The 19,966-nt window shown below is 30.5% G+C and overlaps 2 protein-coding genes across 2 annotated transcripts; one reads left to right on the forward strand and one right to left on the reverse strand.

Annotated features, from left to right (window-relative positions):
* Window positions 1-3,040: 3,040 nt before the first annotated feature.
* LOC120190653 (transcription factor MYB20-like) lies at window positions 3,041-4,274 on the forward strand. Its single transcript, XM_039193704.1, has 2 exons — window positions 3,041-3,373; window positions 3,575-4,274. Exons 1-2 carry the CDS (start codon window positions 3,111-3,113, stop codon window positions 4,203-4,205), a joined length of 894 nt encoding a protein of 297 aa, XP_039049635.1. The 5' UTR covers window positions 3,041-3,110; the 3' UTR covers window positions 4,206-4,274.
* Window positions 4,275-13,330: 9,056 nt separating this feature from the next.
* LOC120190037 (repressor of RNA polymerase III transcription MAF1 homolog) lies at window positions 13,331-16,551 on the reverse strand. Its single transcript, XM_039193165.1, has 11 exons — window positions 16,470-16,551; window positions 15,623-15,710; window positions 15,425-15,495; window positions 15,299-15,348; window positions 15,133-15,206; window positions 14,982-15,044; window positions 14,537-14,624; window positions 14,054-14,116; window positions 13,904-13,983; window positions 13,739-13,810; window positions 13,331-13,646 (listed from the first exon to the last, which is right to left on the reverse strand). Exons 2-11 carry the CDS (start codon window positions 15,652-15,654, stop codon window positions 13,565-13,567), a joined length of 675 nt encoding a protein of 224 aa, XP_039049096.1. The 5' UTR covers window positions 15,655-15,710; window positions 16,470-16,551; the 3' UTR covers window positions 13,331-13,564.
* Between the last annotated feature and the right edge of the window lie 3,415 nt (window positions 16,552-19,966).

Below are 19,966 nucleotides of genomic sequence, written 5' to 3' on the forward strand. Positions count from 1 at the left end.
ATGATATATATTAGATTGGTAATATAGTATTGAGCTTGTGAAACTAAAGTTCAAATGTTTCCGTTGAATGTTAGTAGACTCGACTAGTTCGTGGAACATTGTCACCGTAGCATTTTTAATATCCGTTTTCAGGGTACGACCTGAGTACTATAGTGAGCATTTATATCTATAAAACTCTTTCATGTAATTGGTTTGTCATCCTATTTATATTTTAGAATTTATTTTGAGTAATATTGGTTAAATGAAGCTCTAATTTTGTAAACATATTTTAATGCTACTATGACTTTTCATGAATTCAAGTGTATAAATGCTATCGTATTATGATGAAGAAGAAAAAAAATTAAAGCGGCACATTAGGTTTGATGAGTTTATGGAGTTACATTTAGTTTTTTTTATTGAACGTAAAAATTTATAGCAAATAAGATTTTTTTTTATAATCTATAATTTATTTTTCGTCAAATAATTAATATTATAAATAGATAATACAGATCGAGATTGTTGATTAAGACTTAGAAACCAAAATACCTTTGAAGGTGCAAACCTTTTATAATGTTAAGATTATAATGAATTTCTCTTCATAATTCTCTTTTAATTTTTTTTAATAAATTTGTGTCTCATTTCTATTGTACAGTCATTTATTTACCTAACTCGTAACAAACCACCGTACGCAGTGGGATACAACAACCGAGAATGGCACTGAATACAACAATCCACGATAAGACACTTACCATAAACAAATAACAATACCAATTGAATTTCATTGTTGAATCTTCCCAATGGCACGAGTGATACATATACCAATACCAATTAAATACAAAACTTTCATAATCGTTGAGGTTGAATGCATTTGTAGCTATGGTCCTGACATGATGGATCTAGAATGAGCGGGTGCATATAATCGTTTCTTGAAAATTTTAAATTTTTGTATATTTTAAATATTTTTAATTGAATATATGTTTTAGTCCTCCTAAAATTTTATAATTTTCTCATACTATTTTAAGTTTGTCTCGTAATATAAAACCCTGCATTCTTACCTAGTTATGAAGTGACAAGCAATCTGTATATAAAAAAAAATGAATCGTACACATATCAAAGAAGATAAAAAAAAGATGGACTTATCATATAAAGAAGAGAGCTATAATTCGACATTGATACATAAGAAGTTGACTGATAAGATCGACGAGAATTTAAAACTAAGTTTTAGATTTGTACAAACAAAGGAAGATGATAATGATATTAAGAAAAACAATTTGTGGAGGAATATCGTTTGATTAATATAGTTTTTATTGTTCTTCCTTTTGATTCATCGTATCAAGTAAAGAAATTGACAAATTTGTGTGAGAAACAAGCTAACATGCTGAAAACTTAAGGGTGAGATGTTGGGATGGATCGAGGGGTTATAGGAGATATTCATTCATTGAAAATTTCAAATCATCGTGTATTTTAGAGTTAATTGTATCTTATATCTCCTAAGTTATAATCTTCATTTTAAATTGGTCTTTAAACTTTTGAATATACTAATTCTATCCTCAAACTGTGACTCTTATTCTAAATTTGTCTTTAAACTTTTAAACATTTTAATTTCATCCCTAAAATATGACCCTCTTTCAAAATTAGTCCCCAAACTTTTGAATATTCTAACTACATCCCCAAATTCATCTAAATATGTAATTAGTTTCAACCATAGTTTAACCTAAATTTTGTTTTCTTAACATATAATAATATAACTTGGCCTAATAATTTTATAAACAAGGGATGTGATTAGTATATACGTATAGTTTGGGATGAAATTGGAATGTTCAAAAAGTTTGGAGATCAATATAGAATGAAGGTCATACTTTGAGGATATTTGATGTAATTAACTATATATATTATTGAAAATATGTTTTTGTCCTCTTTAGAATTTTATAAGTTTATTATCTCCTAAAAGTTTAAATATTCATACTCTAATATAAAATCTTGTGTTCATCTCTGATTGAGCCGATTTAACAAAATTTATATGATAAAATTGTTGGTTATGGTGTCTCAACAATAATCCCACTACAAACCCTACTTTTGGTAGAAGTAGAAAATGGAACAGTTTTACTTGGTACATAAGGCTATCAGACAAAAGTAAACAAATTTTTACATACTCAAATTAGTCTACAAGCAATAATTAAAAGAATACATTGAAATTTTATACAATCTTACTTTCATACCTTACGTAGATCTTTTCGAACCTAAGTTAAATATTCTAGTTTTTTTTTTTTTTACTTTTATGTGTTAATTATAGTATATCTAAATCTCATGCATGAAACCGAAAGAAAGAAATATATATACATATAAAAATGAAAGTGTGTTTGAGCATTTATTGTCAAATAATTTTTGTTGTTCCTAGAGGTCATAAGTTTGAGCACTAGCGATTGCAATGGTGATTGAGCGTTTATTGTCAAATGATTGATAGTACTTAGAACATATACTATCTTGTAATCACCTTTAGCTCAATAAAACAAATAAAAATAAAAATGTGTTTGTTTTGTAGAAAATATTTACAGATAATTTTTTTTTATATTTTTAGTGTTTCTTTCATGAAAAATAATTTGAACAACGAAAAATAATGAAATTAATTCATTTTATGCAAATTGTCTCAAAAAATTCAAGAACGTAAAATGTTTTTTTAAATAACTCTTTATAAATAAATTAGATCAAAATTTAATTTAAACCAAATTAGATATATTAATCTTAATATTTTTCTTTTTAAAATTAATTATTATAATATTTTTATATTACGTGCTACATAATTATTTAAATATAAATTTATCATATTTTTTAAATAATAATTCATCTTCTAAAAATTATTTTTTGTAAACTGTTGTGAATAAAATAAACATAACCTAAGTTTGATGAAGAGCTTTCATGAAGAGAGATCGCACGTGTGTTACGCGTTGCTTCATTGATATGCACGTGAGGGGATTCATTTATAAAAACCCAGGTGGGAACTTGTGTTTGTGCTTTGTGATCAGTGCATCAAAGAGTTCCATTTTCTTTCTGTGCTTGCTCTCTTCCATTTCCACTGATTATTTCTTTCTTCTTTTTCTCTGGGTAAAATCGGATACATTACTTTGGGAAAGATGGGAAGGCAACCATGTTGTGATAAAGTAGGGCTGAAGAAAGGGCCATGGACGGCTGAAGAAGATAAGAAGCTCGTCACCTTCATCCTCACCAATGGCCAATGCTGCTGGCGAGCTGTTCCTAAGCTTGCAGGTTTGTTAAGGTGCGGTAAGAGTTGCAGGCTGAGATGGACAAATTATTTGAGACCAGACCTTAAAAGAGGACTTTTATCTGAAGATGAAGAGCAAATGGTGATTGAACTCCATGCTCAACTTGGCAACAGGTTCATTTCCCTTTCCATCACTGCTCATTCATTTTTGAAAACCATGGAAGCTTTAGAGGAATGGAGAAAATTTCTTGTGGCCACAAAAAAGTCATCCTTTTTTTGTAATGGTCCCAAATTTCAACTCATCGTTTTACTTTACATCTTCGCACTTGCTTTTTATTTTTTATTTTTAATAATTTAGTTTTTTGACAATTCCAGATGGTCTAAGATTGCCTCTCATCTCCCTGGAAGAACTGATAATGAGATCAAGAACCACTGGAACACTCACATCAAGAAGAAGCTGAGGGAAATGGGCATCGATCCACTCACCCACAAGCCATTATCGACAGCTGAAGAGCAGCAGGAGAAAAAGAAGCAAGTTGACAAATCCAAGCAGGCTGAAACAAAAGTGGAAGATAAGAGCCTGACAAGCACATTATTTGACCCAATGGAGATGATGATAACGATGAACAATAATAATAATATTGATGTTTTTTCCATTGATGAAGTTCCATTGATGGAACCCCATGAAATCTTGGTCTCTGCTCCTCCATCCACATCTTCTTCTTCGTCGTTATGTTCTTCTTCGGGTACAAATTCTTCCAACTTCCTTGAATATTTGCACTACTTTCCTGCAGATTTTGAATGGCCCTCTGACCACACCACCACCGATACTGGTAGCAACACTTTGAGCTTGTGGGATATTGATGATTTCAGCAGCTGGGATTTGCTAATCAATAATGACGATGATAGTGATACGAAGCTAGGTCTTGATTCATTATCATCTCCTCTAATTCAGAGCCCAACAAGGGGTGTTGACTATGATTCTTGGACATATGAACTTTTATAATTTTGTTCTTTTTTTCGTTTCTTAAATTCTCAATGTCACATAAGAGGAGGGAAAGGAAAAAAAATAAAATATAGAGAAACAATGAGGAAATTCCATCACTTTATTTCTAGTTTCTCTTTCTTTCTTTTTTATAATGTTTCCTTGAAAAATAAATAAACTTTCATTTGTTAATGATGGATGCACTGAAGAGACAAAGTCAATGTGTTGTGAGTTCAAATTGATACTATTTTTCCTTTACATATGTTTGATTTGTTAATTACGAGTGTTTTATTATGTATTTGTTTAATATTTAACGAAAAAGTAATTTTATCGAATTATATAAAATAATAAAGACGTTATTATATTTTTAATATAACAAATCCAAGCCTTTGATTAAATTAGTACAACTTCATACAAGTTGATTTTAATTTAGATTTAGGGTGTTATAAATTGTTATTTGGAAGTAGTTCACTCCTAAAAAAAAGAACTTTGATACATTGAAATGGTGAAGGACAATTGAGACTTAATTTTTTTTGAGCAAATTATTACCAGAGGTTTTTTCTTAATATTTTGGGTTATTATAAAGTATTATATGCTCATAATCTTCTTTTAATCATCGATAATTTACATTCTACAAATGTAACTGTTCGAATTTAAGATCTTAAGATAATTTTACTATATTAATTAGTATTATTATTTCAGAGTCTACTTTTATTATTGACGGGAGATTCATGAATGCACAAAGTAATATACTTCATCTTTCAATTGTATAAGCGTTGATATATTGTCAGAACTAGTTATGCGGTAAAGGAGGACGAGTGAGATCGAAAAAGAGTACGAAAGCCTTCAGATCAACATTGCAAGACTGCGAACTCTCTGATTTGGGTTACAATGCCCAATGGTACACGTGAGAAAGGAGTAGATTAACCACGAACAACATTCGAGAAAGACTTGATCGTAGTGTTGCGAGCTTAACTTGATGGGAGTTATTCCCGCGTTCCATGATCTATCACGTTCCGAACTCCATCTCGGACCATTGCCCAGTCATGGTGGACACTTGTGGTGTGCGCGAAGACAAACATGAAGGCAACACTACATTGTTTCGATTTCATGCATATTGAGCTTTTGATGAAAATTGCGACAACATCGTCCGCTGTTTCTGGACCACTAATAAAGATACCCCCTCTACCAAACCACGTCTACTTGGGGATGCATTGCGTTTATGGAGCAGAGGCAACAAGACCCAGCCACAATAATTAAGGGATAATAAAATTCGACTCGATTTGAAAAATTAAACCTTTTTATTTAAAAAAACCTCGATTTAAATTGACTTTGGATTATAATTTAATAAACTCGACTCAACTCACTGACTGGCCAATTCCCTGGCAAAATATGCGTCTCCATCCGACTTAGAAGTGCATTGTCTATGAACTTCACCATCGGCTGTGGCAAGTCTGCTCCCGGAAGATGTTGCCTTGATTTAGTTAGCTATAGAAGATAGCTTTCCTTCGTTCACCAAAAAAAATTTGAATATATCGAATGATAAATCAAATAATTCAAAAAATTATAATTAATGGATTAGTTTTTAAATTTGAGTCGAGACTCTCGATTATGTATAATATATGTATATCATATATGAAAAAAATATGAATATATATATATATATATTATATTGTGCATACTTATAGAAAATCGTTTAAAGTATAATCAATAATATTATAATATTATAAATATTTACAATTAAATTTAAATAAAAACTCAAACAAATCGACTCAAAAATTTTTAAATAATATTTTAGTTGTAAAATATACTCATCAATTCGAATAACTTAATTTTTCTTATTTTACTCAACTCAATCGAATGTTCACCCTAATGAAAAATCACTTCAATTCGATTAAGTGATGAGGTTTGTTTTTTTCGAAAACATACGATTATATACCGTATAAACTTTGTATAGTTAAACAAATATATTACAACTTTTTTCCTTTTTCTTTTCCTTAATGTGCATTGTCCAACTGTACAAAAAGTCAAAAGTATATACGAAATATAATCAAATTAATGGTTTTTAAAAATAAATCATGTCAAATTAATTGACAGAAATAATAGAACAGAAGTTTTAGGGTGTAGTGGGATACCCTCATTCTTCCACTCGCCGACAAACGCGTAGAATAGCAAGACTCGGAAGGCAGCAAGAAAACAAATTGACTTCACTTCACTTGACTAAATACAGGTGTCAATAAGGTAAAATTCGATCTAGTTTAATCAAATTGAATTAAAAGATTTAAGTTAGTTGAGGATATTTTATATTTTATAATTTAAATTTTATTTGATATTTTTTTATTAAATTGAGTTTATATTTAAATTTAATTGTTAATATTTATAATTTTATAGTATTATTTGATTTTAATTTAAAAGATTGTATATAATCATATATAATATACACATATTTCTTATATTTATTTCATATACGATATATATATCTCATGCAAAGTTAAAGGAGTTGAATTGAACTTGAAAATAAATCTATTAATTATTTAAAATTTAAAATCATTTAAAATTTTAATTTATAATTTAATTCTAATTTAAAATTTATTGAGTCGAGTCTATAAAATTAAAAGTTAATATAAATGTAGTGAATTTTTGACATTAAATCAAATTAAAAACATTTAATTTATTCTAATTAAGTCGAGTTTTAATGAGGTTGACAAAATAAAAGTGGAACACTTTTGGGCAACGACGTATCCCTCTTTACTTCTTACATTATTATACATACCAACTCACATCAAAGTCAAATCAACCATATGGAAATATTTTTGGTAGGTGATTTTGAATTTTGGATTTAATTTTAACTAAATTATAAAAATGTTATTTTATAATTATTTAAATAGCAAAACAAAGTCAACTGAATTCAATATGAACAAACTATAAAAATGTGATTATTTGTGTTTGGCCTCCAAAAATTTTAAAAATTTTAATTTGGCTTCTTATTATAAAATTTGTAATGTTTTGTTAAATTAATACAAAGCAATATCTAAATATTATTTTAATAAAAAAATAAAGCTAGACAATTGTATATTTTAATAGTAACTTGATATATAGTGTATTATCTTACTAGATCAATTAATGTCTCTTAAAAAAATTACTTTTGTTCCCATGCATCGATAGAGTCATGTTTGGGTGAGGACGGACACATGTCTATTTTAGAATATGAATTTTCTACTAATAATTATATATTTTTTTCTAATATTAAATGGAATTCTGATGATCGAAGGATAATTCAACAACAGAGTTAGTACAAGCTTTATTAACAACAAAGCAGATAGTGGCGGACATACGTGTAATTTAGGGTGGGCACATGCTCACCTTGGAATCTAATTTTTTTTATGTTAGTTGTTTATTTTATTATTGATGTCTAACCCTAAAATTTTATTTGTGCCTACCCATACGAAAAATTTATATTATTAATACATACATATGTCAGCTCTAAAAAATATTTTGTATCCGCAACTGAAAAAAGAAATTAAGTAAAAAAGAAAGGTCAAAGAGTTCACTAATAATTATTTAACAAAAGGAGGTATATTGAAAAGTTAATCCTACATAACCAAAGATACAATGGGTATTTATAATAAGCCCAGCTCATAACTAACAAACCCAACTGACTTTAATAAGTTATAACAGAATCAACAACTGACTATTACACATATATTTCATCACTCGGCGTATAAAATTTTCTATTGTTAATATATATATATATATATATATATTAAAAATATTTTTAAATTAGTCATTATTTATACAAGTCTACGTTATAAAATATTTTAATACATAATTTACAGTATTGTTCTGAAATGTACAGTAAACATGCAAATAAAGTTTAAGGATGGATGCTGATGGGAATCACACGTAATGGATAAGCTATCTAATAACAAAGCATGGAGAATTCAGGATAAAAAGCAGGTGTTGGGAAGGATTGAAATCAACATACAATGATGCTTTTGAGAAGAGAATCGACAATTGACATGATTTAATAGGTTTCTTATGCTTTGTCGGATATTTCAACTATTAAAAGTTATGAAATAATTTTTTAATTATTGAGTATTTTTTTGTTGAGTCTTATGACTATTAAAAGTTATAAAATAGTCACTTGATTATTCATATGTTCCAAATTTGTCATTTAAAAAAAAGTTGACGGGAGTCTGAGCTAGACGTTATCCTGTTGAGTGTGATATGATAATATATGATCTCAAAATCTCAAACGACTATCATATATAAATCAATAAATTAAAGTCCAATTAAGACGGTCATCAAATTTTTAACAAAAAAGGAATGAGTTTGGAGCATATTAGTAGTCATGTGACTATTTTATAACTTTTAATAGTCGATGGACTTAATAAAATAACGTTCTATAGTTAAAAGGCCATTTTATATTTTTTAATAATTTGAAGATTCAATAAAATATTACTCTATAACCGAAGGATCATTCGTATAGTTTACGCTAAAATTTAAAACCGCGGAATCTCGGACTCTGCCAATTATTAAATGATAAATATTAGGGGCATGAGTGCATGCTCTCTGCTCCAAAGTTTGGGCTGTTGCTAAATCATGGGGCTGTCGTCCGACGCGCGTGTTTACTGCAGAGCTTTTAAGTGGATGTTGTGCCCCTTCCACTTCCTTTTTTTCTCCCCTTAGAAAGAAACTCGAAGTACGTGCACAGCACACCAATTTTTTTCAAGGGTAAATTAGAAATTAATTTACTAAACTCTTCTCTCTCCAATTTCATTCAATTTACTTTTAATTTTTTAAATTTACTCACTAAATCTAATAGATTGAATTTTTTTAAAAACACAGCCGTTAACTTTCTAACGATATTATGACATGACCATCTACACCAAAATAAAGCCGTTTTAGATTCATACATAAAATTATTTTTTTTACAAAAAAATCGTTTTGTTTGAATTTTTTTAAAAAATTTCTCATGTCTTCGTAATTATTCTTCTTTTCTGTCTCTCTCTCTCTCTCTCTCAACCAATTTAGAATCTAACCACCATATTAGTCGCTATTTTGACCACCTTCAATCACCGTTATCGGAGGTTTTTTTCTCTCCTAAATCCTTATTCCTTACCCCCACCCTCACCGCCCCCCCCCCTCACAAAAAAAAAAAAAAACCCATCACAATCTCCCCTTCAAACCCTCACTGTCTCTTGTTCCCCTCCCACAATTTCCACTTCCGAAGTAGTACTGGCTTTTGGTGTGGGAACAGGATGCGGCATGACATTTTCCTTTATATTTCGTTTTAAAGGATAAATTTTTAAAATTTTAGGAGATGATAAATTTATAAAATTTTAAAAACGAAAATAAATTTTCAATTCATAATATATAAAATAAATCTAAAATGTATGATAATTTTAAATTTTTAAGAGGAATGACAAATATTAAATTATTCCACGTCATCCAGTTGTTAGAGATAAAACAGTCGAGTGATCAAAAAAATCCAATCTAAAAAGTTCAATGAATAAATTGAAAAATTAAAAGTACAATAAATAAAATAAGAGATAATAAAGTTTAATTTCTTCAATTATAAATCAATTGTATCATTCATTCCATCTTAGATCTCTCCTTATCCTTTTCTCGAATGTCTAAAATTAAATGTTCTTCACAACGATAGATGTAAAATTTTATTTTAAAGGATAAACTTTTAAAATCTTATGAAGGGACAAATTTGTAAAATTTTAGGAACAAAAATAAATTTTCAATAATATATAAAATAAATCTAAAATATATGATAATTTTAAATTTTCAAGATGAATGACAACCTCTACCCACCTCCTTGATCCATCCTTGTTTCGACGTATCATCGTTTCTTCGTAAAACTTTAATCATGTTAATGAAAAAGGTTATAAAAAGTTGTTTTTTTATGAAAACAATTTTTGTAAAATTTGGATCGTGATCACGACTTAAGCAAGTCATGAAGATGATGTATAATGGAGCGATTCCTTCAAAATAAATAAGTAGAGGGTTGATTTTAATAACTATTTTTTAGCTATTCTTTAACTTTCCATGAGAACATATTTATAATCATTTTTTATTAATAATATATTTTTATCCTCTAAAATTTTATGAATTTATATTCTCTTAAAATTATATGGATTAACCCTTTTGATATAAAATTTTACATTCGTTCATGATTATATCCTCTTTTCGTCATTTGAATAATAAAAGTATATGTAAGAAAAATTGAGTGGAGATTAAACACCGACCCTCTATTCCTTTTAGTCTTTCAAATACCCAATCTCCACCTCCACCTCTACCACACTTTCTTTTCTTTTTCCATTCGGAGTTTGTTAGGGTTATAAAACAAACATGATCATTTTATTCATTGTGAGAGTGTGACAGTTCCTTTTGAGATATAATATTATTATATTCAAACCTTATCCGTTTACTAATCTTTTATGAAAGAATATTTAAAAAGTATATATAAATGAATTATTACAGTTAAAAGAATATTATTATTCTTAAAAAGTTTTAGTTTGTGTTGATGTACTTACAATATCTTATAATATTAAAAAATATACAAATTTAATACCTTGAATTTTTGTTAAAAAGTATGTTAAATTAATAATTTTAAAAGATTGTTGAAAATAGCAGATGGCTTTTGAGTTAAGATGTCATCATAACGTCATAATTATTATTTATTTGTTTGCTTTTTTATCTATGGAACCATGCAATCTGGTGAACCAACTCAGAGCAGTTGGGTCCATCTCATACATGCCAAAACAGGAAAGTGATACCATCCAAGAATCTTTTACTTTATTTTACAAAATTAATGCATTGTTCATAACCTACTGCTTCCCTAATATTAATATTATATTCATATGATAATCCATACGCTTATATATATATATATATAATTTAGTGACTTAAAAAGATTATTAATCACCTGATTGGATGATGGGGAAAAAAATAAAGGATAGAGCATTTATTTATTAGATCATTATTTATAATCATATTTCTTCTTTGAAACTTTCTAACCATTTATTTTAAAAAAAATGCAAATTCAGTAATCACTTACAATTTAAACATAAAGTAAAAGCTTTGTTATAAAAATAAATTAATCCATACGATTATATGTTTAACAGTGACATCCTACATTCAAATCACTTGTTCTCAAATTCAGACTCAAATGAAAATTCATCCTTATTTCTTCTTATATAAAGATTAAGCCTATAACTTTATGGACGCAAGTCATTGACCTTTTTTATAGTCCAGTTAACGTGGTCCAACTTTATTTAATTATTTTAAGCAAGTGCTCCAAATTTATTAGACTTAAATATAAAATATGTACGCAAACTATATCGTCTTTCACGAACAGGTGCTTACAATATTTTTTTAAATGATCTCGGTGTTTAACGTTACAAACGTTACAACTTTAGGTATCCAGACCGTAAGCACAATTAATTTCCTCCGTTAAGTGACATGTGTCACATTCTGATAATTTTAAAAAAATTATTTAAAATTTAAAATTAAAATTATATATTAAAAAAACACACAAAATTTTGAAATAGCTCCAAAACTTTGAAAACTTTCATTTCAACCCCTAAACTCACATCGGTCGCCGTCCTTTACCATTGACGAAGCTCTACACGACCTCACCTACCTCCAACGATCAATATCCCTATGAAATTGGGGCTGATCGACGACCAATTAACGTTTTGTACCCCACAGGACCTAGGATGAAAATTGTGATCACACACGATTTCGACGGTCAATTGGCAGCAATTAAGACAACATATGGCTAGAAGAATGACAGAGACTAAGTTGACGGTAGTGGTTGTGACCATAAAGGGCGGCGAAGATGGTTAGGGTTATGATTTTTTATGTATTTTGAGTTTTTGTTTTTAATTTAAGAGAAATTATATTTTTTTATAAATATAATAATATTTTTAATTAAAAAAAATCAAAATTATCAAAATACAACACACGTCACTTAACCGAGAAAATTAATGGTAGTTACGAACCGGACACCTAAAGTTGTAACGTTTGTAACATTTAGACACCTAAGTGATTAAAAAAATACTGTAAGCACCTATTTGTGAAAAGCGATATAATTTGAACACTTATTTTATATTTAAGCCCATTTATTAATCTTTCAACTTATTTAATATTTTTGATTGGATAGTTGTGTGGGCCGGGCCTTATGCAACTTCAAAAAATTGTAATAAAAAAATGAAAATGTGAGTTTAAAATTATTTTTTAAAACCTCTTTCAATTTTTTAATGAAGCACATCAATAGAGAGAAAGATTAAAAAAAATTATATCATTCTACGTGTTTATCTTTAATTTTCTACCCTTCTAATTTTCTTCGGGCGTTTCACATATACATATTAGATTCTATAGCACATTGTTTAAACTTATAGCAGATAATTTGATTCAACGTTTGTTTTCGTGCATCAGGTTATTGGATGTATTCAACAAAAATATCATAAATCTAGAGGTTTCAGCAGCTGCACTTGAAGTTAGGATTGTAAACGAACCAAACGTTCAACGAATTATTCAATAAGTTTTTATATTTGTTAAATTGAACATGAATATATTTCTTTGCTCATTTAATTAAATAAAAAGACAAATAAAAGACTCATCCGTTCATTTATCTGTGAACATTCAATAATACATTGATTTATATTCATTTAAATTTATTTGCATATGTTTTTTTCAAAAAAAAAAAAAATCATATATGTATTTCTCACCCAGCAACTCACTATCCCTTTCATTTCACGATAGATTAAAAAAACCCAAAATCGTTTAAATTTATGTTCGTATGCATTCATTTGTGTTGTTTGAGTTCGTTTTTAACAAACAAACACAAACAAGCTTTTTCCTTAACAAATGAACAATAACAAAAATTATGTTCATTTAATAATTCATGTTCGTTCGTTGTTCAGTTAAAATTAAATGAATAAACATAAACATACCCTCGTTCATGTTCGTTGGGTTCGTTTACAAGCCTACTTGAAGTTGATTTAATGCTGACTTTTAGAACTAGGGTCATACAGAGAACGTGTCTAACCGTCATCTCCTTAATATAAAATGAGCAAAAGCCGAACTTCAATTGACGAAATGACACAATATCATGTCCAGCATCTGTCCTATTCTAACATCACTACATAAATGTAAACCTCCAAACATAAGAAAACACTTTAAAAACAATTGAACATACTCACGTCAGTACTCGAACTCCAAGTCTGGGTAATAGACTACATATACACAGCAAAGCAGAAAATCAAGTCTGCTCGGCTCATGCGAGCAATATGCTATGGAACATAACTAACTACACACCGATGTCAAAGGGTATCGACACATTGTGCAACAAATATGTAAAGTGATCATATGTCCATGTTATCGAATATTTCACCATCTTCCTCGTAACACAAGTTGTCAGCGACAAAACCATCGGCCACCAAGTTACTGATGGGAACAACATATGGTAATAAGGTCCTAAAGATAATCACCGAAGCTTGTAAATAGCTATAAGTTTTCAGGGACATAATCAGACACACCTTAAGCAGCAAAAGCTGAAACTCACTACACGCTTTAGTTTCCTATTGTAGAAGAAGAAACCGAAGGACCATCTGGAAGCATAAATCCCCAACTATTAATGATCAATTATGGCCCAAGGGCAATTCATTGATGTATTAATTACACACACACACACACACACTTACATAGCTCCTTTCTCTAGAAAGGGATCTGCACCGGAATCTGGATTATAACTATAAATTTCACACTCTGAGAGTTCCACAACCTGCATTACCCGGTATTTTAAAATAACCACCTGCTGAGACTTGCATTAGGCATTTAGAAACCACGCTCACCTCATCTAGAGCCTTATAAATTGTTTCCAGTAGTGAGCTGCCTCCATATGTCTCAACCCATTCCTGTCAATGATGTGAAGCAATAAACTTACAAGCAATGCAAAGCAACTTATTTACGGAAGATATCATAATCGAATGAATGCTAGAAATCGCTTGTCTAGCATACTACAAACCACCATCAACACCAGCAGCATCTCCTCCACATCCCTCTCTTCCACCCCAAATGACATGCACACAACAAAACATTTGCACCAAGGGTCATGACTCATTCATGAAACAACCAATGGACAAATTCTAGACCAAAACCACGTAAGCTATATTCATGACTAATATAAGCACCGCAAGAACAGAAGATAGGTGAGTGCAAAAATAGTAACTGCAAGTTAAATCATTCGAGGAAATGCATATTCTCTCTCTCACAATTTTGGCTTGTAAACTTTTGAGATCCATGTCAAGTGGATAAATGAATACTTATGTCAATACCTTTGACGCTTCAACCATGAAGGTATCAAAAATCTGTTTAAAGGTATCCCAGCTTTCCTCTGTGAAGAACTGGTGTGCTTTAACTGCACTGGAAACCACAAAGGCACATGCAATACCAAAATATAAGGGAACCATATCAACGCAGACATGAAAGCGTATAAAGCACTCAATGGCACAAAAAATCACTTGAATCAGACACAAACAAACCCATATAATCAGCAGGATTAGATTTGGGAAATGGAGAGAATTGAACTCTCAGCTCCTTCTAGAGCGACAGTAGGCTGAACTGTTCGTCAAAACCTTTTGACAACACTCCCAAAGCAATTAAAAGAAGATTATATAGTGGGTTGTCAAGTCGCCCAATAAGCTGACAGTGGCATTACCCATAATCCTCCTTTAAACACTCTTTGATGAAAATGTACTGATGAGACATATACAGAGATACCTGAAGTCATAATCAGGATACATGTGATAGAGGGTAAGCACCAAATAGATCAATGTCTTCCGGCTGAAATGCACATGATAAAAATCTGGTCAAATAAATATGAATGAAAACAAAAAGGAAACCATGTATAACTGCATATAATATTTACAACCTTGATCTGCTCAACAGGAATTCAACTGGCGAGCAGGAGTCGGTATCTGAGGATTTCCCAAGATAGTCAAGGATCTGATATGAAACAAACATCAGAAACCCCTCAACAGTAATAAAATTCTAAAGAAACAGGGATCATTCACATGATATTTGTATGTTCTCAAAACCTCATTCTCCAAACTGAGAGAGAGTCTTTTATCTGTCCCAGTGTGTTTGCCTAGAAGCATGGGGAAAACGGAGTTTGAATCAAATATCTCCAAAATCAACGGGACAACTTATGTAGGTGAACTTACAAGAGTATGCTTCAAGGCTTCCTTTGATGGTACGCTCACCGAGGTTTAAATCATTCAAGAAACCATTTATTCTAGAAAATAAGATACAAATTAAGTCAGACTTCAAATCAAAAGGCAGAAAGTGACAAAGATCATGAATCTAAGAACCAAGGGGGAGGAAAATCTGCTACACTTCCGTTTTTAATAATTGAAAATTACCGGTCCAGCGGAGTGTATTCTAAGAACTTCATACTGAATACGTTCAGACAAACTATTGGATCTTGCTGTAAAGGATGCCAAAACTGGACTGCACACGAAGAAAAGAAAGGATTTATACAATGAAACTAGAATGTAGAAATAACTGCATGAACAAAAGCAAATTATCACTGATATGATGCAATCAGATCGAAGCACTTCAGGGTCACAAGCCGGATTCATATATCAAAGCAAGTCAAACTCAAACGCCAAATAAAATTATAGAAATAAAAACAGAATTTAGAAAGAAAAAATTCTTCATTTTTGAACAAAAACACACTCCACTAATACATACCTCAATATTGTCACTTCCCAGCTTAGTTTTTATCTCATCTCTATCTATAGTCCCACTATTCTATTGTTGAAGATTTAAACATTGATTATTTTATAAAAAAAATAAATATAAATTATAATACTAAAATTTGCTTCCCATGGCTTATTAATTTGGAACAGTTCATCACAGAGAAGTAGGGGGCTTCGGATAAAAAATCTGTATCTAATTTTCCAACTACACTTTCAAATCCAATAAATAAAAATTAACAGGATTAGAATATTTCACGGAACAATTTGTTAATGTAATTGACCCAGTTTAGTTGATTTCCATCAGTTTTAATCCAATAATCAACAAAAAATGAAAGTATAACCACAAAACTTAATGAAATCTAAATATGAAGGCTAAATTCAACACCGTCTCCAATACTAGACAATTTTGACATGAATTGGATCAAAAGAACTTACAAATGTAAAATCTAAGTTGCAAAAAAGTAACAGAACTACCTAAAGAAATTAGAACAAAAAAAGGGGAAATTACACTTCGATGTCGGAGGAGAAAGGGAAAGCCTGCCGCAGGTAATTAACGATTTCGTTGCGAAGTTGGAGGGAAGAAAAAGGGGAAAGTTTTGAAGGAAGTATCGGGAACATAAAAAAATATAGCGAAAAGCCGAAAATTCAAAATGAAAAACGTGGCTGTATTTATTTTTTTCATAAATATATTCTATTATAAGGCTGTGAATGATAATACAAACAGGATATTATTAGGGAAAGGGTAGAATGACATTTTACCCTGTAACTTTATCAGTTTTGTTATTTTTATCCTTAAATATTTTTTATATATTTTGATCTCGAACTTTTAAATTTCTCAAAATAATCTAAATAAGATGAAACAATAATAGAACTGTTAAATTAATGTCAATATTTCAAATGTTTATGTCAATTATTTTATCTTTATATCATGTCAATAAAAAATAAAAATAAATATTATAGGGTAAACTATATGGACGGTCCCCTATGTTTTCGATCAGTCCGATTTTGGTTACCGATTCAAAAAAAAAAGTGATTTTAGTCCCTTACATTATCGATTCGTTCGATTTTGGTCCCTCGGTCGTTAACTCCCGTTAACAAATTAACGAAAGTATTAATTGAAAAATAAAAAATAAAAAAGGGTAAACTATGCGAATAGTCTCCTATGTTTTCAATTTGACCGATTTTGGTCACCAATTTCAAAATTAAGGAAAAATGGTCTCTAACGTTATCAATCTGTTCGATTTTAGTCTCTCAACCATGTTAGGGACTTAAACAAAAGAGACTTAAACAAAAGGGAGTTAACGGAAATTAATAACAAAAAGACTTAAACCGAACAAACTGATAATGTAAAAGACCAGTTACCCTTAATTTTTAAAGAAGAAAAAGAAAAAGCACATGCATAGAAAGTTAATGTCTGAATGACTTAAACCGAACGAACCGATAATATAAGAGTCTAAACGCACTTAATTTTAACGATTTGAATTATATTAATTTTAAATTTGGTTAAAATTGACAAGACGTACGAAACCTTTCTCAAACAAGACCTCCAACGCAGCATCAAAGGCATACATGCGAGACGTCAAAGTTCGTTGATAAAGAAAACTATATGTGTGTGTGTGTTTGTTACCCATTTAAAAGTAGATTTTAAAAAATAATACAGTTTAATATTGTCAAGGGCATTTCTTTGGGCTTAAAACAAGATTATATAAAATTTAATATAAAGTGTTTAAATAATTATTAATTACGTTGAATATAATTTTATGAGAAATTAACCTCAGTGACCAAAAATGCCTTATAATATATGATTTTAACTAACTTTTTTTGGATTTGCCAAAATGACCAACTAAATCGCAATGCGATCGATAATTCGCAACGCGATCTCCGATATCGCAAATCAGTTTCCAGATTCGCAACGCGATTCTGACTATCGCATTGCGATTTTACAAATTCGCGTTGCGATTTTCCGAATTCGCAATGCGAATATGTAAATCGCAATGCGAATATATAAATCGCAATGCGAATATATAAATCGCAATGCGATTATGACTATCGCAACGCGATTCTGACTATCGCAACGAGATTCTGACTATCGCAACGTGATTCTGACTATCGCAACGCGATGCTGACTATCGTAATGCGATTTTCAAAGCGCCATTATTATCGCAACGCGTATTTTTTTTCAAATTCCAATCGGAACACTGAACCATCCACAGTATATCCCGTAATCGCAACTCATAACCTAAAATCCTAAATCACAACTTAGTCTCATCTCCATCTCTCACTCTCTAAGGCGACATCCGTCCCTATCTCCAACGAAATCAGTCCCCATCTCCGACGAAATCCGTCTATCTCCATCTCTTAGAGTCACCCTCACAATCATTCACGGTCAGAAATGGAAAATCAACCAAATCAACCACCGAGGGTTAGTTTTTTTAATTATTTTTATTTTGAAATTTTTACATTATTATTAGGTTTTTCATATTGAAATTGATGATAAGTTTACTGGTAATTTCAATAATAGATTAACCATTTCATTTAGATTGCTTATTAAATTCATTCGATTGCTGCCAACACTGCTAAACTGTTTAGTCTTTAAACCCTATAAATTTAGTATTTGTCTTTGTTTTGTCTTTTAGTTGAAGTAATGCAATCCATTCAAGTTTCAATTTTAGTATTTGAAACCGAGAATTGCAACGCGAAATGAAAATCGCAACGTCAGAATCGCAATGCTATTTTAGTTTCGCGTTGCGATAGTCAAATTCGCGTTGCGATAGTCATTTTCGTGTTGCGATTTTAAGTTTCATAAACTATTCTTCTTCTGCAAATTGAAACTTGAATGAATTGCATTACTTCAACAAAAAAACAAAGACAAATACTAAATTCACAGTGTTGCAAATTTAAGTTTGAAGAATAAACTACTACTCTTTATGTTTATTGTTCTTGGTATATCTTCATAGTGTAGTTTTTGGTATATCTAACTTGGTATGTTTATTGTTTTTGTAGAACTTTTATTCGGCTCAATTGACCTTAAGAAATAAAGTAAGCTTGTCCAAAACAATTGCGTCGAAGCTTTCACCTGCACAAAGAAAAATATTTGAGGATACTTGCTTCGGGCCATGGCTGAAAGTACAACATCCGGGTGGAGATGCTATGTTGACCCATCTGTTTCTTCAAACCATGACTAGAAATCTACCAGAGACTATACAACATCGTGATGAAGAGATATGGTTTGATTTTCCACCGGCGTATATGTGTTTTGGGCGGGAGGAGTTTTGCTTAATCACCGGTCTACGCTTCGGACACGATGATGTAGGTTGATACACTAGACATATTACTCGCCTATCATGGTTATCCCGGGTTTTTCCTGAGCTGTCAATGGAGAAGCCGAATTTACACGTGGAAGACTTAACGAGATTATTGAATAAGAAAGATGGTTTTACTCGGATGGATGACGTCGATGTTGTCAGAGTATGCCTTCTAATACTTTTACATGCCGACTTTTTAGGCAGAGAGGCCAGACAACCTATTCCTAATGATCTAATTAAATTGGTAGAGGACCTAAATGCATGGAACCTGTTTCCGTGGGGTTCGTATCTATGGAAAGTTACATGGAATAAGTTGTCGTCTGCCTTTGATGATCAAAAAAGTTTGCGTGGCGATGGTTCCAAAATACACTTTGTCAGGCTTTATTTGGGCCTTTAAGGTAAGAATTTTTATATAATGTTTCCAAAATTATAATTAATTATTTAACAATTACTAATGTTTGTTATTATATTGTTTGTAGATTTGGATATTTGAGGCCTTTCCCGCCATGCAGACATATGCATTAAAAACTTCTAATGATATTCCTAGGGCTATTTCCTGGAAGAGGAAACGGACCTTGCAGCAATGGGAAGATTTACTACCGTATACGACAATAAATAATGTAAGTTAACACAAATACTACCATATGTTTATAAACAAGTTATTACTAGTACACGTTTAACTTTGTTTGAGCTTTTATAT

Source organism: Hibiscus syriacus, unplaced genomic scaffold (genome assembly GCF_006381635.1).
Source record: "Hibiscus syriacus cultivar Baekdansim isolate YM2019G1 unplaced genomic scaffold, ASM638163v2 tig00116962_pilon, whole genome shotgun sequence".
NCBI lineage: Eukaryota > Viridiplantae > Streptophyta > Magnoliopsida > Malvales > Malvaceae > Hibiscus > Hibiscus syriacus.

Coding starts and splice junctions, on each gene's coding strand:
- LOC120190653 (XM_039193704.1), top strand. CDS start 3,111: ATGGGAAGGCAACCATGTTGTGATAAAGTAGGGCTGAAGAAAGGGCCA. Junction 3,374..3,574: donor CATGCTCAACTTGGCAACAG/GTTCATTTCCCT, acceptor TGACAATTCCAG/ATGGTCTAAGATTGCCTCTC.
- LOC120190037 (XM_039193165.1), bottom strand. CDS start 15,654: ATGAAGTTCTTAGAATACACTCCGCTGGACCG. Junction 15,496..15,622: donor GAATACACTCCGCTGGACCG/GTAATTTTCAAT, acceptor CTTATTTTCTAG/AATAAATGGTTTCTTGAATG. Junction 13,984..14,053: donor TTTATAAGGCTCTAGATGAG/GTGAGCGTGGTT, acceptor CGGGTAATGCAG/GTTGTGGAACTCTCAGAGTG.